Source organism: Oncorhynchus tshawytscha, linkage group LG18, assembly GCF_018296145.1.
Source record: "Oncorhynchus tshawytscha isolate Ot180627B linkage group LG18, Otsh_v2.0, whole genome shotgun sequence".
NCBI lineage: Eukaryota > Metazoa > Chordata > Actinopteri > Salmoniformes > Salmonidae > Oncorhynchus > Oncorhynchus tshawytscha.
This window is the reverse complement of record NC_056446.1, coordinates 35,859,313-35,883,779: the sequence shown is the minus strand read 5'-3', so window position 1 is coordinate 35,883,779 and position 24,467 is coordinate 35,859,313. Positions and strand designations below refer to the sequence as shown.

General features: G+C 43.7%; 1 protein-coding gene across 1 annotated transcript in view; it reads left to right on the top strand.

Moving 5' to 3' along the window:
* The window catches only part of LOC112238794 (neurexin-3b-like), a 448,602-nt gene extending 424,660 nt beyond the window's left edge, over positions 1-23,942 (top strand). Inside the window, exons 21-22 of the mRNA XM_042300534.1 lie at positions 609-687; positions 21,422-23,942. Of these exons, the coding sequence (XP_042156468.1) occupies positions 609-687; positions 21,422-22,431 (1,089 nt within the window). The 3' untranslated portion in view covers positions 22,432-23,942. The remainder of the gene's footprint in view (positions 1-608; positions 688-21,421) is intronic.
* The last annotated feature ends 525 nt before the right edge of the window (positions 23,943-24,467 follow it).

Sequence of the window (24,467 nt, the reverse complement as noted above, 5' to 3'; positions counted from 1 at the left end):
ATAGGCTGGCCAGGTATCTAGTATAGGCTGTCTAGATATCTAGTATAGGTTGGCCAGATATCTAGTATACGCTGGCTAGATATCTAGTACAGGCTGGCCAGATATCTAGTATAGGCTGGCTAGGTATCTAGTATAGGTTGGCCAGATATCTAGTATAGGCTGTCTAGATATCTAGTATAGGCTGGCCAGATATCTAGTATAGGCTGGCTAGATATCTAGTATAGGTTGGCCAGATATCTAGTATACGCTGGCTAGATATCTAGTATAGGCTGGCCAGATATCTAGTATAGGCTGGCTAGGTATCTAGTATAGGTTGGCCAGATATCTAGTATACGCTGGCTAGATATCTAGTACAGGCTGGCCAGATATCTAGTATAGGCTGTCTAGGTATTTCGTATAGGCTGGAGTGGGATGGTAGTAAGAGACTGGATGTGCTCTATTGCCTCTCTAGGTTGTCTTCTGGTAGGGTCAATCTTCCATACAGATATATTTAACTTAGGTGACTGTATGGGTCCACTGTCTGCCACAAGGTCTGTGATGTGCAGCCTCTCACCATGTTCTCTGCTGTCTCTTCTCTGTCTGTCCCGGTGTCTCGCTTGCCCCGGCAGACGACAGATGACATAGTATCGTCGGCGGAGTGCTCCAGCGACGACGAGGATCTGGAGGAGTGTGATTCCGGACACGCAGGTGGGATGGGTGTGTCGAGTTGTGCTTGCTCAGACCTACCAGTCTATTTTTATTCCTTTGATTGATTTGCAACCAAAAAAAAAAACAAAAAAGAGGATCGTTCTCTTCTAAGCATCAGGTCCCATGGGAGCCTAAAGTGTAACTTCAGAATACTCCCTAAAGGCACCATGAGATACAGTAGTAAGGGTCTGAGGGTTTCAGCTATACGTATGTGGAAAGTTGAAAGAGCTCCAAGCACTTTGAAGTTGATGAAAGTAAATCCTTAGCAGAGGCCCTCTGTAGAAAAGTCACTTTTGAGGTTTTGAAGTAATATTTATGCTCCAAACTCTGAGTAAATGTATTCATAGTTCTACACACCCGCATATGTTATAGTGTTGTAGTTTGTAATACAGTTGGATTATAGTCTCTGATACAAATTACACTGAGCTGTGGGGCCTCTGGTCGTTAACATGGTTAAAAGCGTGAATACTAAATTGTTTTCTCTCAGCTTTCAAAGGAGAGCAAACTTTCAATCAAAAAGTACCAAATTAGTATCAAGCTCCATGTTCACACTGATGCTTCAAAATGTATCTGTCCTGTTTTACATGGTTGACATGTTTCTTGCTGTGCGTGTGTGTGCTTCTTCTCGACAGAGGATACATTTTGAGATTATTTTTTAAAAGGGAACAAAAATGCTTTCAGCATAGATACTGTGATATGTAGCAGACTAACTACAACAGACCCAGTCCTCCCCCTCTCTCTTTCTCCTGTTTGTTCTGTTTGTTCCTTTTGTTTCCTTACACGTTGGAGGCTTGCCTTACCTGAAACACTCTAATAGACAACAGATATCCTCCAACTTCTGTGTGCATCGTTTCTCTCTCTCCTGCTACACCACACATAGTTGTCGCCAGGTTGAAGTGAGTTATAACTCTCAGTAGTGTAAAATAATAATAATAATAATGATAAGGCATAATGCCAGAGCTGAGCAGGAAGTAGATTTGAAATGGAAACATATCACTTGTTTTGAGACAACTTGGGTTTAGGAGCGGTTTGCTGCATGCTAATATTAATGATAAGCTGTCTGTCATGTCCCCAACAGAGCTCAGCTCAGCCCCATCAGAGCACAGCCAATCATATTGTCTGTCATGAGGATAATTCATCCAGATACACTCCTATTAGTCCTGAAAATGAATAACTACAAACTAATACTGTCTGATACACTCCTATTAGTCCTGAAAATGAATAACTACAAACTAATACTGTCTGATACACTCCTATTAGTCCTGAAAATGAATAACTACAAACTAATACTGTCTGATACACTCCTATTAGTCCTGAAAATGAATAACTACAAACAAATACTGTCTGATACACTCCTATTAGTCCTGAAAATGAATAACTACAAACTAATACTGTCTGATACACTCCTATTAGTCCTGAAAATGAATAACTACAAACAAATATTGCCTGGTTCAATGTGAACCAGCATAGACATAAACTACCCAGAACAGACATTTCCATTCAAGTCACCGTTCTGTGATTGGTAAATGTTCCGGTGGACTATTGAATATTCAAATTCTATGACTATTGTGTGAAAGGCCTCTCTCGCTCTCTCCTCTCCTGAATCACTGTGGAAGTCATTCTCCCCCTCTCCGCCCTCCTGTGGAAGTCATTCTCCTACTCTCTCCACCTCTCTCCCCCGTCCTGTGGAAGTCATTCTCCCCCTCTCTCACCTCTTGTGGAAGTCATTCTCCCCCTCTCTCCCCGTCCTGTGGAAGTCATTCCCCCTCTTTCTCACCTCTTGTGGAAGTCATTGTCCCCCTCTCCTCCCTCCTGTGGAAGTCATTCTCCCCCTCTCTCCCCTCTTGTGGAAGTCATTCTCCCCCTCTCTCACCTCTTGTGGAAGTCTTTCTCTCCCTCTCTACCTTCCCTTGGAAGTCATTCTCCCCCTCTCTACTCTCATGTGGAAGTCATTCTCCCCCTCTCTACTCTCATGTGGAAGTCATTCTCCCCCTCTCTACTCTCATGTGGAAGTCATTCTCCCCCTCTCTCACCTCTTGTGGAAGTCATTCTCCCCCTCTCTCACCTCTTGTGGAAGTCATTCTCCCCCTCTCTACCTCATGTGGAAGTCATTCTCCCCCTCTCTACTCTCATGTGGAAGTCATTCTCCCCCTCTCTTCCCATGTGGAAGTCATTCTCCCCCTCTCTACTCTCATGTGGAAGTCATTCTCCCCCTCTCTCTCATGTGGAAGTCATTCTCCCCCTCTCTCACTCTCATGTGGAAGTCATTCTCCCCTCTCTACCTCATGTGGAAGTCTTTCTCCCCTCTCTACCTTCCTCTTGTGGAAGTCATTCTCCCCCTCTCTCCCTCATGTGGAAGTCATTCTCCCCCTCTCTCACCTCATGTGGAAGTCATTCTCCCCCTCTCTCACCTCTTGTGGAAGTCATTCTCCCCCTCTCTCACCTCTTGTGGAAGTCATTCTCTCCCTCTCTACCTTCCCTTGGAAGTCATTCTCCCCCCTCTACTCTCATGTGGAAGTCATTCTCCCCCTCTCTACCTCATGTGGAAGTCATTCTCCCCCTCTCTACCTCATGTGGAAGTCATTCTCCCCCTCTCTCACCTCTTGTGGAAGTCATTCTCCCCCTCTCTCACCTCTTGTGGAAGTCATTCTCCCCCTCTCTCCCCTCCTGTGGAAGTCATTCTCCCCCTCTCACCTCTTGTGGAAGTCATTCTCCCCCTCTCTCCCTCCTGTGGAAGTCATTCTCCCCCTCTCTCACCTCTTGTGGAAGTCATTTTCCCCCTCTCTCACCTCTTGTGGAAGTCATTCTCCCCCTCTCTCACCTCTTGTGGAAGTCATTCTCCCCTCTCTCCCCTCTTGTGGAAGTCATTCTCCCCTCTCTCACCTCTTGTGGAAGTCATTCTCTCCCTCTCTACCTTCCCTTGGAAGTCATTCTCCCCCTCTCTACTCTCATGTGGAAGTCATTCTCCCCCTCTCTACTCTCATGTGGAAGTCATTCTCCCCCTCTCTACTCTCATGTGGAAGTCATTCTCCCCTCTCTCACCTCTTGTGGAAGTCATTCTCCCCCTCTCTCACCTCTTGTGGAAGTCATTCTCCCCTCTCTACCTTCCCTTGGAAGTCATTCTCCCCCTCTCTCACCTCATGTGGAAGTCATTCTCCCCCTCCTACTCTCATGTGGAAGTCATTCTCCCCCTCTCTACTCTCATGTGGAAGTCATTCTCCCCCTCTCTCACCTCTTGTGGAAGTCATTCTCCCCTCTCTCCTCTTGTGGAAGTCATTCTCCCCCTCTCTCACCTCTTGTGGAAGTCATTCTCTCCCTCTCTACCTTCCCTTGGAAGTCATTCTCCCCCTCTCCTCCCTCCTGTGGAAGTCATTCTCCCCTCTCTCTCCTCTTGTGGAAGACATTCTCCCCCTCTCTCACCTCTTGTGGAAGTCATTCTCTCCCTCTCTACCTTCCCTTGGAAGTCATTCTCCCCTCTCTCTCTCATGTGGAAGTCATTCTCCCCCTCTCTACTCTCATGTGGAAGTCATTCTCCCCCTCTCTACTCTCATGTGGAAGTCATTCTCCCCTCTCTCTCCTCCTGTGGAAGTCATTCTCCCCCTCTCTACTCTCATGTGGAAGTCATTCTCCCCCTCTCTCACCTCTTGTGGAAGTCATTCTCCCTCTCTCTCCCCTCTTGTGGAAGTCATTCTCCCCCTCTCTCACCTCTTGTGGAAGTCAATCTCTCCCTCTCTACCTTCCCTTGGAAGTCATTCTCCCCCTCTCCTCCCTCCTGTGGAAGTCATTCTCCCCTCTCTCTCCTCTTGTGGAAGACATTCTGCCTCTCTCTCTCCTCCCGTGGAAGACATTCTGCCTCTCTCTCCTCCTGTGGAAGTCATTCTCCCCCTCTCTCTCCTCCTGTAGAAGTCATTCTCCCCCTCTCTCCCCTCCTGTAGAAGTCCTTCTCCCCCTCTCTACCATCCTGTGGAAGTCATTATCCCCTGTCTACCATCCTGTGGATGTCATTATCCCCTCTCTACCATCCTGTGGAAGTCATTATCCCCTCTCTACCATCCTGTGGAAGTCATTATCCCCGCTCTACCATCCTGTGGAAGTCATTATCCCCTCTCTACCATCCTGTGGAAGTCAATCTACCCCTCTCTACCATCCTGTGGAAGTCTTTCTCCCTCTCCCTCCCCTCCTGTGGAAGTCATTCTCTCCCCTCCCGTGGAAGTCAATCTCCCCTCTCTACCATCCTGTGGAAGTCAGTATCCCTCTCTACCATCCTGTGGATGTCATTCTCTCCCTCTCCCTCCCCTCCTGTGGAAGTCATTCTCCCTCTCCCTCCCCTCCTGTGGAAGTCATTCTCCCTCTCCCTCCCCTCCTGTGGAAGTCATTCTCTCCCCCTCCCTCCCCTCCTGTGGAAGTCATTCTCTCTCCTCCCCTCCTGTGGAAGTCATTCTCTCTCCCCTCCTGTGGAAGTCATTCTCTCTCCCCTCCTGTGGAAGTCATTCTCTCTCCCCTCCTGTGGAAGTCATTCTCTCCCTCTCTCTCCCTCCTGTGGAAGTCATTCTCTCCCTCCCCTCCTGTGGAAGTCATTCTCTCTCCCCTCCTGTGGAAGTCATTCTCTCTCCCCTTCTGTGGAAGTCATTCTCTCTCCTTCTCTCCCCTCCTGTGGAAGTCATTCTCTCTCCTTCTCTCCCTCCTGTGGAAGTCATTCTCTCTCCCCTCCTGTGGAAGTCATTCTCTCCCTTCTCTCCCCTCCTGTTGAAGTCATTCTCTCCCCTTCTCTCCCCTCCTGTGGAAGTCATTCTCTCTCCCCTCCTGTGGAAGTCATTCTCTCCCCTTCTCTCCCCTCCTGTGGATGTCATTCTCTCCCCTTCTCTCCCCTCCTGTGGATGTCATTCTCTAGCGATCTAAAAAAAAATGTATTCGTGGGCTGTCCTTCCAAATGCCATCATCGAACACTAATTAATTCCAAGCTAATCTGCCTAAATATGTCTGGGCTAATTATCAAACATATGTCCACTTTTTTCTCAGCACAATGTAAATCGGTTTTCATTAAGACCACCTGAAAACTATGTATTGGCCTATTCTGTTATCCCTGGTAGGAGATAATGAATCAGCGATTCGGCTTAGTTAATTATATATTTGATTTAATTATTTATTTATATTTTTCCGTGTTGAAAGAGGTTTCTGAATATGTGTACAGTGATAAGGAAGTAATTGTACAGTTTATAATCTCTAGAGCTTTGTGACCTTAAGTTGTATCGTGGGCTAAAGGCATTGTGGTTAACGTTTTTAGTAGGAATGTTTTTTTTTATGTGGCCCATTAGATTTTCTCTCTAAAGCAATACATATGATAGCTTTATGTTATCTCAATACATATGATAGCTTTATGTTATCTCAATACATATGATAGCTTTATGTTATCTCAATACATATGATAGCTTTATGTTATCTCAATACATATGATAGCTTTATGTTATCTCAATACATATGATAGCTTTATGTTATCTCAATACATATGATAGCTTTATGTTATCTCAATACATATGATTGCTTTATGTTATCGCAATACATATATCTCAATACATATGATAGCTTTATGTTATCTCAATACATATGATAGCTTTATGTTATCTCAATACATATGATTGCTTTATGTTATCTCAATACATATGATAGCTTTATGTTATCTCAATGCATGAAGTTGTAATGACTTTGTTTACCTAAGGACAGCTGAAATTAAATGGACATGGCGGACAGCTTGAACAATTTAAACGTTTAACTTCCAAAACTTAAATCCCAAGTATTCTCAGAAGCAAAAGTTTGAGTAAGTATGTACAGTATATTCTGAACTTGTCAGTCAGAGTTGAGTTAACTTGGTACCCCCTCATGGAGGCATACTGTAGGGGTAACAATAAACTACATGTAGTCATAAACAGTCATACATGCATCTCACTATGTTGACACAGACATTCATACCCTCCTGCTGCCCCTCTGCTTCAGGTTTTATGAACAGTTGCATGACATTTTTTTTGTTTTTTTGTTTCTTTTATGTTTGAATCTTTTTATTTTCCATAGTGAAGTGTATTCTGGACATCTCTACTCTTCTGTACCCTTTCTGACTTTACTCTTCTTTTGCTTATGATTTGAGTTGTCCGGACTTATTGATTTTATTCTCCTCATCCGCCCATCTACCAGGATAGAGCTGATCCCTCCCCTTTGCCTCATCTTGTGCCGCATGATATCTCTGTGGTTGAAAGTGAAACAACAGTACTCCTACTCATCTTCTTGTTGATGTTTTCTGTGCCATTATTAAAGGCTGATTCTGAAACATACCCTATTATCCATTTACAACACAGGAAATGAAAGGCAACAAAATATTTTCTTGCCATCATACTTTTTTTGGGCCTTGTGCAGGCAACCCCATTCTGTCTCAAGAAAGTTGTGTCTGAAAGAATGACTCCCTGCCTGCCCTCCTTCCCTCCCTCCCTCCCTCCCTCCCTCCCGCCCTCCCGCCCTCCCACCCTCCCTCCCCCGCCCTCCCGCCCTCCCTCCCTCCCTCCCTCCCTCCCTCCCTCCCTCCCTCCCTCCCTCCCTCCCTCCCGCCCTCCCACCCTCCCTCCCTCCCTCCCTCCCTCCCTCCCTCCCGCCCTCCCACCCTCCCTCCCTCCCACCCTCCCACCCTCCCTCCCACCCTCCCTCCCTCCCTCCCGCCCTCCCACCCTCCCTCCCTCCCTCCCTCCCTCCCTCCCTCCCTCCCGCCCTCCCACCCTCCCACCCCCGCCCTCCCACCCTCCCTCCCTCCCTCCCTCCCCCCCCCCACCCAACCCCACGCCCACCCCGCCTTCTTTCTCTCAGCCTTTCTGCATATACATGTCGGTTTTGAATGCAGGTGGCATAAAAATGATTTTATTGCTGCAAAGTATATCTGTTTTTCTATTCTATATATGTTGCTGCCAGTAGAAGGCATTTGTGGCTTGTCTATACAGTAGACTAGAAGACTAACTTCCTGTAACTACCTCAGTGACTCCTCCTCCTTCTTGCTAATGCATGCTGAGATTTGATTGGTGGCCATTTTGTGTGCTTCTTCCTCCACCTACAACTCTGCTCTCAGGCTAACCTCGCCTTGCCCTGCCTGGGGCAGCAGTGATGGTTACCCCTCCACTGCTGCCCCTCCTGCTTCTTGTCGTATTGGTTACCGTGTCTGTAGTCTTTTTCTGTCTGTCTGTCTGTGTACGTCTGCCAACCTGTTGTGTCTGTTCTTACTGTTTGTCTGTGATTGTTTTGTCTATGTTTGAAAACTGTCTAAACCTGAACCTACCCTCTGATCCTGAGAGAGTTCCACAAGAAGGCAAATAAGGAACATTGCCAAGAATATTCTACACCTGCGGCTGACTCCATTTCAAGAACCACAGTTGTGCAATGTACCAATTCAATGAGTAGATTATAACATAATGAAGCACATTTCCCCTAACTAACTTCCTTATCAACCATAATCCATGTAGACCGCTACAACTCTGTCAGATGTAAGTCACTTGACTACTTGACAAACGGATTGATCAACCACGACATCCACATGCTGTTCAAGTGTCTTGTGAAACCTCATCGTTATTCTGCAGGTAATCAGTCACTTTGGTGCAGGGAACAAATTCTGCCTTGGCTTGTCTTAGCGAATTATAGCATTTTGCATTTACATTTTAGTCACTTAGCTGACAGTCTTATCCAGTGCAACATTAGAAACATTGTACGCTATTTTTTAAAGACCAAAAGAGCAGAGCGACAGATAGTTTACTTCACAACAGTGTCAGTCTAACAGCGCCTCCATAAAACAAGGACATAAGACAGCCACCTAGCAGCACAAGACAAACCACATGCAATAAAACCTCATGAAATGTAACTACATGAGCATTTAGATTAACGACTGATGAATAGGCCCGGTAATCTAATGGAGACCTAACCTAATTCTGCATGTCTCTTTAACACGAGGAGGGAGGGAAAACAGGGGGGATGAAACCAGTGGAGAGAGTGAACTATGAGAGGGGTAGATCAATTACTCCCTCTCTCAACTAGCTGTGTTGCTCTGGCGTTGTTAGGTCCCATCGGGCCGGCTGTCACGTCAATGCAGGCCCTAGATCAGTTTAAAGGTTATTCAGCTGACACATGTCAATGGAGCGGGGGGCTTAATGGCCATTGGACAAATTGACCGGCAGACGGGACTCGCCGGGCTGCGTTACGACGCCGTGGCTGGCTGGAGAATGCCAATTTAAAATGCAGGAGTGCACCCAGCCAGCCTCATGATGACGGATTAAGACATGTCTGCCACATTCTCCTGTAACGGAACAGGACACCTGACAGACAAACATCCCAGATGTACTGTACAGTGCCTTGGGAAAGTAATCAGAACCCTTGACTTTTTCCACATTTTGTTAAGTTACAGGCATATTATAAAATGTTTTACATTTTTTTTAAATCCTCAGCAATCTACACACGATATCCCATAAAAACAAAGTGAAAATGTCAAAGCAAAAACCAAGCCATGAGGTCGAAGGAGCAATCGGGAGAGAAGGGCCTTGTTCAGGGAGGTGCCCAAGAACCCGATGGTCACTCTTACAGAGCTCCAGAGTACCTCTGTGGAGATGGGATAAAATTTTGGAAGGACAACTATCTTTGCAGCACTCCACCAATCAAGTCTTTATGATAGAGTGGCCAGACGGAAGCCACACCTCAGTAAAAGGCACATGACAGCCCGCTTGGAGTTTGCCAAAAGACACCTAAAGACTCTCAGACCATGAGAAACAAGATTCTCTGGTCTGATGAAACTAAGATGCAACTCTTTGGCCTGAATGCCAAGTGTCATGTCTGGAGGAAACCTGGCACCATGGTAGTGGCAGCATCATGCTGTAGGGATGTTTTTCAGCAGCATGGACTGGGAGACTAGTCAGGATCGAGGCAAAGATGAAAGGAGCAAAGTACAGAGAGATCCTTAATGAAAACCTGCTCCAGAGAGCTCAGGACCTCAGACTGGGGCGAAGGTTCACCTTCCAACAGGACAACGATCCTAAGCACACAGCCAAGACAACGCAGGAGTAGCTTTGGGACAAGTCTATGAATTTCCTTGAGTGGCCAAGACCTGAAAATAGCTGTGCAGCAAAACTCCCCATCCAACCTGAGCTTGAGAGAATCTGCAGAGAAGAATGGAAGACACTCCCCAAATTCAAGCTTGTAGCATCGTAGACCCTATTATGTAATCGCTGCCAAAAGTGCTTCAACAAAGTTCTGAGCAAAAGGTCAGAATACTTATGTAAATTTGATATTTCAGTTTTTTATTTGTAATACATTTTGCTTTGTCATTATGGAGTATTGTGTGTAGATTGATGAGGAAAAAACACAATTTAATCCATTTTAGAATAAGGCTTTAACCTAACAAACTGTGGAAGAAGTCAAGGAGTCTGGATACATTCCAAAGTATTTGTACACCCCTTAAAATGTGTGTACTCGGCTGTTTCAATCACACCCGTTGCTGACAGGTGTATACAATTGAGCACACAGCCATGCAATCTCCATAGACAAATATTGGCAGTAGAATTGCCTTACTGAAAAGCTCAGAGACTTTCAATGTGGCACCATCATAGGATGCTACCTTTCCAACAAGTAAGTTCGTCAAATTTCTGCCCTGCCAACTGCAAGTGCTGTTATTGTGAAGTGGAATCGTCTAGGAGCAACATCGCCTCAGCCGTGAAGTGGTAGGCCACACAAGCTCACAGAATGGGACCGCCGAGTGCTGAAACGCGTAGCGTGTAAAAATTGTCTGTCCTTGGTTGCATTACTCACTACCAAGTTCCAAACTGTTTCTGGAAGCAAGGTCAACACAATAACTTTCGTCGGGAGCTTCATGAAATGGGTTTGCACACAAGCCTACGATCACCATGCACAATGCCAAGCGCCGGCTGGAGTGATGTAAAGCTCGCCGCCATTGGACTCTGGAGGAGAGGAGAATTGAGCGGTGGACAGCTAGAGGAGAGGAGAAGAGAGAGGGGGACAGATAGAGAGAGGGGGACAGATGGAGATGAAAGGGGCTAAGACAGAAACTGCTGCTCTGAGATTTTCATCATCATCCACACTGCATCTGTCTTCCTCCGGATGCTAAGGTGGGTTGTGAGGACTGTTTTTTGTTCCGACACATCCTACATTACTCTGCTTCGTCCTAACAGAAGAGGTTAGTAAATAACGCCGCTTCTCTTAGATGTATGCTACTGAGATTCACCTCAAGGTGAAAAGACAGAAACTTGTCCATGTCTAGTTTGTGCCCCATAGATGATAGGATCAGTTTGCTTTGCTTGGTAGAAAGCTCAAACTTTCCCACGATGCACCTGTATATTATAATAAGCCCAGGTGCAGTATGTACCTTGACATACTCTGATAGTAAGTGTTGTGTTGTTGGTCTCGCTCTCTCACTCTCTCTCTCTGGTAATCATCTCTCTGCCTGCCGAGCCAGAGTTGAATGAATCTGCTGTAGTAGGCCTCAGGCACAACGGGATTTAAGGTCTGAAAACGACTCTTCACACACAATCTTTAGCCAGCCCTGTAAAATCTCACTGAGTCAGTCACTGGCTGTGTCTGGGTGAGTGCCTGTGTGCTGCCTGCCTGTCTGCCATCTGTCTCTCTGTGCTGTCACAGCCGCTAAAACCCGTCGCGCTGCCTTCCTGATGGGACTCATCTCTATTCCGAGGTCTCACCAAACGCTGGACGGACACAGAGATTAGTCAGAAAAAGAGAGAGAAAGACAGAAAGGGAAGAAGAGAAGAGCGAGGGGGACAGGAAGAGAAGAAGAGAAGAGAGGGGGACAGGAAGAGAAGAAGAGAAGAGAGGGGGACAGGAAGAGAAGAAGAGAAGAGAGAGGGGACAGGAAGAGAAGAAGAGAAGAGAGGGGGACAGGAAGAGAAGAAGAGAAGAGAGAGGTGGACAGGAAGAGAAGAAGAGAAGAGAGAGGTGGACAGGAAGAGAAGAAGAGAAGAGAGAGGGGGACAGGAAGAGAAGAAGAGAAGAGAGAGTGGGACAGGAAGAGAAGAAGAGAAGAGAGAGGGAGACAGGGGGTAAGACAGAAACTGCTGCTCTGAGATTTTCATCATCATCCACACTGCATCTGTCTACCTCTGGATGCTGAGGTGGGTTGTGAGGACAGTTTTGTTCAAGCTGCTTTTGCCTCGACTAGTCTGATTCATCCTACATTACTCTGTGTCTGTCTGAAGAACAAGGACCACTTGTATAAAGGACTTGTATAAAGGACTATGTCATCAGAGAAGAAGTTAGTACATGACTCCGCTTCCCTATTTAGTGGGGGGGGAGTCAGAGAGAGAAAGGAACTGACAGGTCAGGGAGTTGTGTACCTTCAGGTTTCCTGTACTAAAGGAAGCGAGGCTTAACACAAAGCTCACAAAACGCAAATCTTGACATTAGTCCACAAAACCACTCCATCTTGACATTAGTCCACAAAGCCCTCCATCTTGACATTAGCCCACAAAACGCAAATCTTGACATTAGTCCACAAAAACACTTCATCTTTACATAAATCCACAAAGCTCTCCATCTTGACATTAGTCCACAAAGCCCTCCATCTTGACATTAGTCCACAAAAACACTTCATCTTTACATAAATCCACAAAGCTCTCCATCTTGACATTAGTCCACAAAGCCCTCCATCTTGACATTAGTCCACAAAGCCCTCCATCTTGACATTAGTCCACAAAGCCCTCCATCTTGACATTAGTCCACAAAGCCCTCCATCTTGACATTAGTCCACAAAGCCCTCCAAAAAGACATTAGTCCACAAAGCAATCCATCTTGACTTTAGTCCACAAAGCCAATTCATTTAGACATTAGTCCACAAAGCCCTCCATCTTGACATTAGTCCACAAAGTCCCTCCATCTTGACATTAGTCCACAAAGCCCCTCCATCTTGACATTAGTCCACAACGCCCCTCCATATAGACATGAGTCTACAATGCCCCTCCATCTTGACATTAGTCCACAAAGCCAATCCATATAGACATTAGTCCACAAAGCCCCTCCATCTTGACATTAGTCCACAAAGCCCTCAATCTTGACATTATTACACAAAGCCCTCCATCTTGACATTAGTCCACAAAGCCCTCCTTCTTGACATTAGTCCACAAAGCCCATCCATCTTGACATTAGTCCACAAAGCCAATCCATATAGACATTAGTCCTCAACACCATCCATCTTGACATTAGTCCACAAAGCCCTCCATCTTGACATTAGTCCACAAAGCCAGTCCATCTTGACATTAGTCCACAACGCCCCTCCATCTTGACATTAGTACACAAAGCCCTTCATCTTGACATTAGTCCACAAAGCCCTCCATCTTGACATTAGTCCACAAAGCCAATCCATATAGACATTAGTCCACAAAGCCCCTCCATCTTGACATTAGTCCACGTCCAGTCCCTCAATCTTGACATTATTACACAAAGCCCTCCATCTTGACATTAGTCCACAAAGCCCTCCTTCTTGACATTAGTCCACAAAGCCCATCCATCTTGACATTAGTCCACAAAGCCAATCCATATAGACATTAGTCCTCAACACCCATCCATCTTGACATTAGTCCACAAAGCCCTCCATCTTGACATTAGTCCACAAAGCCAGTCCATCTTGACATTAGTCCACAACGCCCCTCCATCTTGACATTAGTACACAAAGCCCTTCATCTTGACATTAGTCCACAAAGCCCTCCATCTTGACATTAGTCCACAAAGCCAGTCCATCTTGACATTAGTCCACAACGCCCCTCCATCTTGACATTAGTACACAAAGCCCCTCCATCTTGACATTAGTCCACAAAGTCCTCCATCTTGACATTAGTCCACAAAGCCCTCCATCTTGACATTAGTCCACAAAGCCAATCCATATAAACATTAGTCCTCAACACCCATCCATCTTGACATTAGTCCACAAAGCCCTCCATCTTGACATTAGTCCACAAAGCCAGTCCATCTTGACATTAGTCCACAACGCCCCTCCATCTTGACATTAGTACACAAAGCCCTTCATCTTGACATTAGTCCACAAAGCCCTCCATCTTGACATTAGTCCAAAAAATCCAGTCCATCTTGACATTAGTCCACAATGCCCCTCCATCTCCTTCTTGACATTAGTCCACAAAGTCCTCCATCTTGAACACATTTGACATTAGTCCACAAAGCCCTCCATCTTGACATTAGTCCACAAATCTTGACATTAGCCCTCCATCTTGACATTAGTACACAAAGCCCCTCCATCTTGACATTAGTCCACAAAGTCCTCCATCTTGACATTAGTCCACAAAGCCCTCCATCTTGACATTAGTCCACAATCTTGACATTAGTACACAAAGCCCCTCCATCTTGCCCTCCATCTTGACATTAGTACACAAAGCCCCTCCATCTTGACATTAGTACACAAAGCCCCTCCATCTTGACATTAGTCCACAAAGCCCTTCATCTTGACATTAGTCCACAAAGCCCTCCATCTTGACATTAGTCCACAAAGCCAGTCCATCTTGACATTCTTGAGTCCAAAGCATCTTGACATTAGCCCAAAGCCCTCCATCTTGACATTAGTACACAAAGCCCTTCATCTTGACATTAGTCCACAAAGCCCTCCATCTTGACATTAGTCCACAAAGCCAATCCATATAGACATTAGTCCACAAAGCCCTCCATCTTGACATTAGTCCACAAAGCCCTCCATCTTGACATTAGTCCACAAAGCCAGTCCATCTTGACATTAACAAAGAAATCAAAACAAACAGCGTCTCTTTAAGTAAACCCATTAGAATGTGCAGTGTTTCCACTGAGGTGAACCAATGAAATGTGCAACGCTGGTAATAGAGCTAACGTTAGAGGATCAAAGTGTTTACTAAAATGTCAAGGTCCTCTGGCATGCTTTTTCTTCCTTGAGCCCCTTTCTCTCTATCACTCTCTCTCTCACACACACACACACACACACACACCTCTCTCACAACCAGGCAGCTCCCTTTGGGTCAGATGGTATGCAAAGGTTTTGTTGATCTAGCTGGAAAGCTAACAATTGCCAAAAGCTTTTAGGTGTTCAGGAATGAAGGGGCGAGTGGATAGATGTAAACAAGGCCAAGACTATACAGGGCAGACAGAGAGAAATATACCCTCGACCTCTCTGAAATCACTTAGTGAGCGACGTTACTGTTTATCCAACAGGGCAGGCAGCCGATGTCTGATGAAAACATTACCATAGCCACATGATAGGAACAGGGACACTGAATTTGAGTGTAGAGCAGTCTACATTGTCTCTAGACTCCACACCTAGGCTTGGTGGTGATCCAGAGTTGTCGGTTATACCACAACATATACAGTGAGGGAAAAAGTATTTGATCCCCTGCTGATTTTGTACGTTTGCCCACTGACAAAGAAATTATCAGTCTATAATTTTAATGGTAGGTTTTTTGAACAGTGAGAGACAGAATAACAACAAAATCCAGAAAAACGCATGTCAAAAATGTTATAAATTGATTTGCATTTTAATGAGGGAAATAAGTATTTGACCCCCTCTGCAAAACATGAGTACTTGGTGGCAAAATTCTTGTTGGCAATCAGAGGTCAGATGTATCTTGTAGTTGGCCACCGGGTTTGCACACATCTCAGGAGGGATTTTGTCCCACTCCTCTTTGTAGATCTTCTCCAAGTCATTAAGGTTTCGAGGCTGACGTTTGGCAACTCAAACCTTCAGCTCCCTCCACAGATTTTCTACGGGATTAAGGTCTGGAGACTGGCTAGGCCACTCCAGGACCTTAATGTGCTTCTTCTTCAGCCACTCCTTTGTTGCCTTGGCCGTGTGTTTTGGGTCATTGTCATGCAGGAATACCCATCCACGACCCATTTTCAATGTCCTGGCTGACGGAAGGAGGTTCTCACCCAAGATTTGACGGTACATGGCCCGTCCATCGTCCCTTTGATGCGGTGAAGTGTTCCTGTAGCAGAAAAAAACCACCATAGCATAATGTTTCCACCTCCATGTTTGACAGTGGGGATGGTGTTCTTGGGGTCATAGGCAGTATTCCTCCTCCTCCAAACACAGCGAGTTGAGTTGATGCCAAAGAGCTCCATTTTGGTCTCATCTGACCACAACACTTTCATCCAGTTGTCCTCTGAATCATTCAGATGTTCATTGGCAAACTTCAGACGGGCATGTATATGTGCTTTCTTGAGCAGGGGGACCTTGCAGCCGCTGCAGGATTTCAATCCTTCACGGCGTAGTGTGTTACCAATTGTTTTCTTGGTGACTATGGTCCCAGCTGCCTTGAGATCATTGACAAGATCCTCCAGTGTAGTTCTGGGCTGATTCCTCACCGTTCTCATGATCATTGCAACTCCACGAGGTGAGAACTTCGCATGGAGCCCCAGGCCGAGGGTGATTGACAGTTATTTTGTGTTTCTTCCATTTGCGAATAATCACACCAACTGTTGTCACCTTCTCACCAAGCTGCTTGGCGATGGTCTTGTAGCCCATTCCAGCCTTGTGTAGGTCTACAATCTTGTCCCTGACATCCTTGGAGAGCTCTTTGGTCTTGGCCATGGTGGAGAGTTTGGAATCTGATCGATTGATTGCTTCTGTGGACAGGTGTCTTTTATACAGGTAACAAACTGAGAGTAGGAGCACTCCCTCTTAAAGATCGGGTCTTTTTTTTCAACGTTTTGTTAAAAATCGCGCGCAAAAAAAATAAGTTTCTAAAACTAGTTAAATCATGTCTGTGACTATAACAGAATGTGTGTAGCAGGCAAAAGCCCAAGGAAAACTGTTCATCAAAAAAATAAAAAATATCCTTCCGCCAGTTGCCTGTATTGTCTATGGCAATGGAAAATAGATAGCGACCAGTTTACAATGCCTACAGCTTCCACACAATGTCGCCAGTCTTGGCAATTGGGTTGAAGTTAATCCTTGGTGAAATGAGAAATAGGCACTTCCTGTCATCGAGTACACAGGAGGAAGTTTTGAAAGAGAGAATATGGACCATGATTTCAAGACTTGCTGCTATTGAATACAGATCGCCCCGTGATCAATTTGATCGATTATTAACGTTTACTAATACCTAAAGTTGGTTTACAAAAGTAGTTTGAAGTGTTTTGTCAAAGTTTATAGGCAACTTTTTTAATTTTAAAAAATGACATTGCGTTTTGGAAAGCTGCTTTTTCCTGGATCAGACAGGCTTCATAAATGGACATTTTGGGTATACATGGACGGATTTAATCGAAAAAAAAGACCCAATTCTGATGTTTATGGGACATATAGGAGTGCCAACAAAGAAGCTCGTCAAAGGTAATGAATGTTTTATATTTTATTTCTGCGTTTTGTGTAGCGCCGGCTACGCTAATTCTTTTGTTTACATTCCCTTCAGGTATTTCGGGGGGTTGCATGCTATCAGATAGTAGCTTCTCATGCTTTCGCCGAAAAGCATTTTAAAAATCTGACATGTTCGCTAGATTCACAACGAGTGTAGCTTTAATTGAGTACCCTGCATGTGTGTTTTAATGAAAGTTTGAGTTTTAGCGAGTACTATTAGCATTTGGCGTTGCGCTAGCGTCTCACCTTGCTCTAAGTTAAGAGTGTGCTCCTAATCTCAGCTCGTTACCTGTATAAAAGACACCTGGGAGCCAGAAATCTTTCTGATTGAGAGGGGTCTCATACTTATTTCCCTCATTAAAATGCAAATCAATTTATAACATTTTTGACAGGCGTTTTTCTGGATTTTTGTTGTTGTTATTCTGTCTCTTTGGCAGTGTGCAAACGTACAAAATCAGCAGGGGATCAAATACTTGTTTCCCTCACTGTACCACCCCATAGATACTACAGCTCTTTCATAGTTATTAGCCTAAACTCACAATATAATTCAATTACGTGTTTCACAGCACTATTCCAGAGGCCAAAGCAGCGGAACCAGAACTTTAGATCTAAAATAAATGTCCTTATCACATCACAATGGGGCATGGAAAGCCTCAACTTATTGTCACGTCCCAAAGGGGTATGGATAGCCTCAACTTCTTATCACGTCCCAATGGGACATGGAAAGCCTCAACTCCTTATCACGTCCCAATGGGACATGGATAGCCTCAACTTCTTATCACGTCCCAATGGGACATGGATAGCCTCAACTTCTTATCACGTCCCAAAGGGGTATGGATAGCCTCAACTTCTTATCACGTCACAATGGGACATGGAAAGCCCCAACTTCTTATCACGTCCCAAAGGGGCATGGAAAGCCTCAACTCCTTATCACGACCCAATGTGACATGGTAGCCTCAACTCCTTAACACATCACAATGGGACATGGATAGCCTCAACTCCTTAACACATCACAATGGGACATGGATAGCCTCAACTCCTTATCACATCACAATGGGACATGGATAGCCTCAACTCCTTATCACGTCCCAAAGGGACACGGATAGCCCCAACTCCTTGAGCCCTCTTGTGGAACTTCCTCTGAACACTGTGTGTACCTGTCAAGCGAAGGCTGTTGGTTATGCATTAACATAAAACTGAAGTATACATTTACTAAAAGTAGACATTAATTTGATAAATGTTATAATTTGAAGTCTACGCCACATCATGTGGGTTGTCTATCACCCATGGTGTTTCTTCTTCCTCTCCGATGGTTGATGTCTGATAATAAATTGTTCTTTGCCTGAAGCAATATGCCCTACAGGCCTTGATGCAATGACCTCTAGTCACCTTTAACCCCATCCTGACCCTCTGACCCCTGCTTGCTGTACTGTTATTGTATATTACTCTCCCTAAATGCAACTTACTTAAAGCACGCATTAACCATGAACCTAATAGTAAAAACAACTAAACGATCCTGTCTAATATTTACCTTACCTCTCTCTGAATTACATCCAGATTGCACGCCTGTTCTGTGTTTTTAAAATGACTAACAACAGATATGTATTTCATAAAGAATTAACTAATAATAATGTTATTATTATTATTAGTTACTACATGAAGTTGGTGACAACTTCCCCTATGAACTGTCCCTCTTCTCTATGTCTGTTTCAGTGTGTGCTTTCTGGTTGTTCATCTTTGATAGTGTGAGAATTTTAATGCTTTTAATTTCTTGCTTGCCAATTTGTAATTTCCTTTTGTCTATTTGTACATATATGTAAATATACATATGTGGATATCTATGTTAATTACTGAAATTGCTCAAAATGACCTCTTTAATAATATGATAATTTCCTTAGCAGTACTATCGATAGTGGTATGGTAAAGAATTCCCAATTAGGACATTTCTTCCTTTTTTACTAATGATTTTTATTGGTTAACTATGGTTGAAATACACAGCTCTGATTGGCCACCCCAAACACATGACCCAGTATACAATTCGACAATTTACAATTTCATTGAGAAAAAAACTAGAAGAAAACTCAAAAATACAACTGTCCTCACCACTATTCATTTCAACATGTTTCAAACCTGTTCTTACACTGCTACATTTTTTCCTGTTATTCAATTAGCAAATTTGGATTGCATTTGGACTACAATTAATTATTTAATTCCACATGGCAAAGAAAGAAGTTGCAGCTTAGGGTTTGTAAAAAACTGTCAGTGTTGAAAGTGCTGTTCTCTTCTGTAGATGGGTATGTATATGCTCATGGGTTGTATGTCCCCATCCCTTCCTTACAGCCAAAAGCTCTAATGCCGCCCGGCCGCTTCGTACCACCTTTACATGGACATGGCAACTGACGTACACATTCACCCCCATCTATGTCATTTCCTACCTAGTATGTTCCTAGGTCCTCCCCCTTCTTACCCCCCCACTCCGAACCCCCTTTTACGTAGATGTTAAGATATGTACAGGCATCCATTTGTTCAAAACTTACGAACAACGAAGTTCAAGATAAAGTTAAGCAAAAAAAGTTTTTAAAAATATTTAAAAAAAAGTTTAATAATCAGACTGTAAATATTTATGGAGGAGTTACATAAAAGGAGCTTTTCTCTCACAGCCAAGACGTATCTATAGATGTACAGTTTAATAATCAGACTGTAAATATTTATGGAGGAGTTACTATTTAAAAAATATATAATAATCCTGAACAGAATGGTGAAGATTATTTTTCATGTCATGTGTGGATGTGTGTTCTTCCTTCCCTGTACCATCCTGTCTAAAAGATAAATAACTCAAATGCATCAAAATTGTTAAAAAGAAACTAACCTAACTTGTCGAAAAACATTCTTACACAACTTTCTTTTGTACACTTTTTTTCTTCCTGCCAAAATCATGCGGGCAATTTGTTGATGTAAGTTGGCAAAACTGATGGTATACTTTTCTTCTTTTTGAAAACTATTTTTGGTAGGCTTTTTATGATTTTTGAAGCAGAATGTATTTGACCTCTTTCTATGTAATAATCCCTCTTTGGATAAATCCATTTAGTTTGTGAATGTTGACCATGTTTGCTCTAACTCTCAGTCTTAACTGTGTTTGCAATGCCTTACTTTTTCTTTATTTCCTTTTTATTTTTTATTAGATATCTGCATCTTCTTTTAGTGCCCTGTTTGTGGTGAGCCTTTGCAGTGTACAAGCTAGCCACATTGGCAAGAGGTTTATGCAGATTCAACCGACATCTGAATGTTACTCTCGTATGTTTTTAGAAACCGCCCTAATCGTAAAATAATATAATAAAGGAAAGAAAAATGAATAGAGAGATAGATAGACTAGTCAACAACAAACATAGTAACTGATACTGATAAAAGTGAGAAGTACATTCAGCTGTTGTTGTGGAACTGTCAGGTGACTTTGTGCCATTGTGGCAACTGTATAAGAGCAGTCAAAAGGCAAGGGGTTAAGGCCAGTGGGGGAGCCTAGTGAACTCACCATAATAACATTAGGAATGTAGGAATATTTACCTCAGTTTAATTTCATTAGACCCTATCAATAGCTACAGAAAATAATGACAAGTTGAGCCCGGTCTTTGCACCCTAGAAGCACACGACAAGGTTGACCTCTATCTCCATTAGTGTTATTTCCATTGGACAATAATACAATGTGCTGTGGATTGTATGCAAATCGTCACTATATTTTTTATAATGTATTTCTTTATATTAGGAAAGCAGAAAAGTCAGTCTCTCAATTTAGTATACACCTATCGGTGTATAAGCTTGAAAGGTATGATTAAAGTTAAGGTAGATGTTATTTCTCAGTCCAATATTGTGTAGCTACTGTATATCTATCCAGACAGCCAGACATTAGCAACACTAGACCAGACATAATTAATATAGTTACAACCCTCTGGTGTGTAGGTCCCAGAGCTACAAAGCCAGCACCAATAACTATATCTCTGTCCGTGAAAACTTTCACAAAATAGTACACTTGTTATTGAACACGAAGCATAGGAGTTAGGTGTGGTGAAATGCCTGTTTGTTATTTTGGCTCACCCCTGAACATTCCTTACAGCCTTTTGATGCAATGTATACATTTTTATTGGCTATTGTTTATTTTCAGTTCATGGTATTGTTTGGTTGGTTCTAGTTTCATTGAATTTGCACTGGTATAGTTTTTTTCGTTTTGACTTATTTTAGTTTTTTCTGTATTTTTATTTTTTTAAATTGTTTCCGCTTTGCTTTTTATGTTTTATATAATTACTTTCCAGTGTTTGATTGAATAGCTAACGTCTTGCATTTCTTCTAACTCTTCTCTTTTCTTTTTCTGTTTTGCAGGAGGGGAGTTAGTCATCCCCGTACTTGTAGAGGATCCCATAGACATCCCTCCTGTTTCCCCCCGTTCCCCCTTCATCCCCCTCCCCCCAACCCTCCACCCTGTCCTCCCAACCCTCCGCCCCGTCCTCACCATTATCGAGACCACAAAATCGTCCCTGCCCATGGCCACTGAGGTGGGGTTACCTTGCTTGTCGGACCGAGACAGCGATGAATGTGATGATGGTCTTGATGGTGATGGTGGTGATTATGATGGCATGGTGATTTCGGGGTTTGGCTCTGGCGAAGCTTTCGACTCTAGCCTGCCCCCCACTGACGATGAAGATTTTTACACCACCTTCTCCCTGGTAACAGATAAGATCTTGACCACGTCGGCCTACGAAGGTGGCTACAAAGCTCTCGCGCCCAAGTGGGAGGCCAAGGACTTGAGGCCTAGTAAAGCCTCAGAGGCGGGTAGGACTACACCCACCCCGCCTCTACCCAACCTAGGGGGCACTGTAGCAGAGGCGTCCCTCCCATCAGATGGCACGCTAGCCAAACTGCCCGCCGGGAAAATGGACAACCGCGAAGTGATCAAAGCCCTGCAGCCGGACATAGTCCTTCTTCCTCTGCCCACTGTGTCCTTCGACCTGGATGGCACCAAGCCTCGTGGGCCCCTCATCACCTCACCCATGCTGCGTACGGTGCCTGCCGCGTTACCCACCGCACCAGTCGTGAGGCGGGTGCCCCCGGGGGCCTCTGAGGTGATACGAGAATCCAGCAGCACAACGGGCATGGTGGTTGGCATCGTCTCGGCCGCGGCACTCTGCATCCTCATCCTCCTCTACGCCATGTACAAGTACAGGAACAGGGACGAAGGCTCCTACCAGGTAGACGAGACACGGAATTACATCAGCAACTCAGCGCAGACCAACGGCACCGTGGTGAAAGACAAAGCACCCAGCGGGGGCAGTGGCGCCAAGGGATCCAGCGGCAAGAGACCGAAAGACAAGGACAAAGAATACTATGTATAAGGACAAAAAATACTATAAATCAACCATTCCCAACAACAACAAAAAATAACTGTTTGGAGAAAATCTGAATAAACACTTGACAGTACCATATTGGGAGCTGCAATTTAAAACGGAAAATAAATCCTCTCATAAGAACTCTAAGTGAATGAGTCCAAGTTGAACATTTTTCCAATGTACTGTGACCTAAAAGCACACTTACTATGGTAAGCATACAGAGAAACAGGCTGATAGGGACACTACTATAAGATACCTTGTGACGAGATGACTGAGCTCTGCCTGGAGACGTTGCCAGAGGTTTGGCAGTGTAAGATATTTCAGTGTTACATCGCTCCCAAGTGACTGTGAGAGATTTGTGATCCTTGGCGTAAACAACATTGTCCATTGTAACCCTGTAAAATGACAAAACAACCATCATTTCGGCCATTCGGAGCATGTGAGATGTACGTGACGTGGTGCTGGCATCTGTATAAGTGAGGGACCTGAAGATTTTTAAAAAACGAGTCGTTGAATTTTGAAAGACAAAACATAATTAACATACAAATGGTATATTTCTATACCTAGTGTTGGATGAGGTAAGGTATGTGTGTGGTAGCTAAGGTGTCTTTTTTTTAAACCCACCTTTGCGTTCTGAGGGATGAAACATTGTCAGGGCTGACCAGGCTATGCTCAATGAATAGTAGTATGGCAATGCATTTTGATTTATTATTTCGCTTTTTTCACCCTCTCTCAAAAATGGATTCGACTGCTATGCATGACGTCCTCGATCTAGATGGTATTCGACCATGTTGGAGGGGATGCACCAGTAAAAATGTTATTTTAATTGGATCTTTTACTCTACATCCCTGATAGCAGTTTTATTTCAGTTCATTCAGTTTTCCATAGACCACTGGTTCAGTTATTTGTTTCATGCTGTTTGTAGAAGTAAAGTCATTATGTCTGTGGGGTTTTTGGTCAACTATTGAAAACAACGTGACTAAAGAAGAGTTATGTGAAAAGTTTTGAATTTGTATCTGTTGTCACAGTCAACTGTGTCAAAACAAATATGTTTACATATTTTATTACATCATAGCCGTCGTATTTTGCAGGTCAATATTGTACATAACATTTTAGTTTCCGTTTTAGTTTTTTTTTTTTTGCATTGTACAGACATAATTTGAGCTGATTTCCTTTCTCGGTGTACTAAATGACGAAGATCTGACGTTTTTTCCCCCGATGTTTGGTAAGACTGGAGACAGCGTACTTGTATTTTTTTGTAATCGAAAGGAGTAAAATATTATTAGGTTAGAAAATCTAGTCTTTCTGGATGGTGTTTCTAAAACGCATGAATATTTTACAACTGGAAGACATCAGATATCAGTCAAATAGAAAAATGATATTGTACTAGGGCCTCCTGATTCTGGATTACTGGAAGACATCAGATATCAGTGAAATAGAAAAATGATATTGTACTAGGGCCTCCTGATTCTGGATTACTGGAAGACATCAGATATCAGTCAAATAGAAAAATGATATTGTACATTCTGGATTACTGGAAGACATCAGAAAAAAAAATGATATTGTACTAGGGCCTCCTGATTCTGGATTACTGGAAGACATCAGATATCAGTCAAATAGAAAAATGATATTGTACTAGGGCCTCCTGATTCTGGATTACTGGAAGACATCAGATATCAGTCAAATAGAAAAATGATATTGTACTAGGGCCTCCTGATTCTGGATTACTGGAAGACATCAGATATCAGTGAAATAGAAAAATGATATTGTACTAGGGCCTCCTGATTCTGGATTACTGGAAGACATCAGATATCAGTCAAATAGAAAAATGATATTGTACTAGGGCCTCCTGATTCTGGATTACTGGAAGACATCAGATATCAGTCAAATAGAAAAATGATATTGTACTAGGGCCTCCTGATTCTGGATTACTTTGATTGTTATTTTCATTTGAATTTAAATTTGAGATCTAACAGATTTTTGAGACCCAGTGCTGGCACAATATTAAGAATAAGATACAGGATGAGGATTTGTTTTTACTG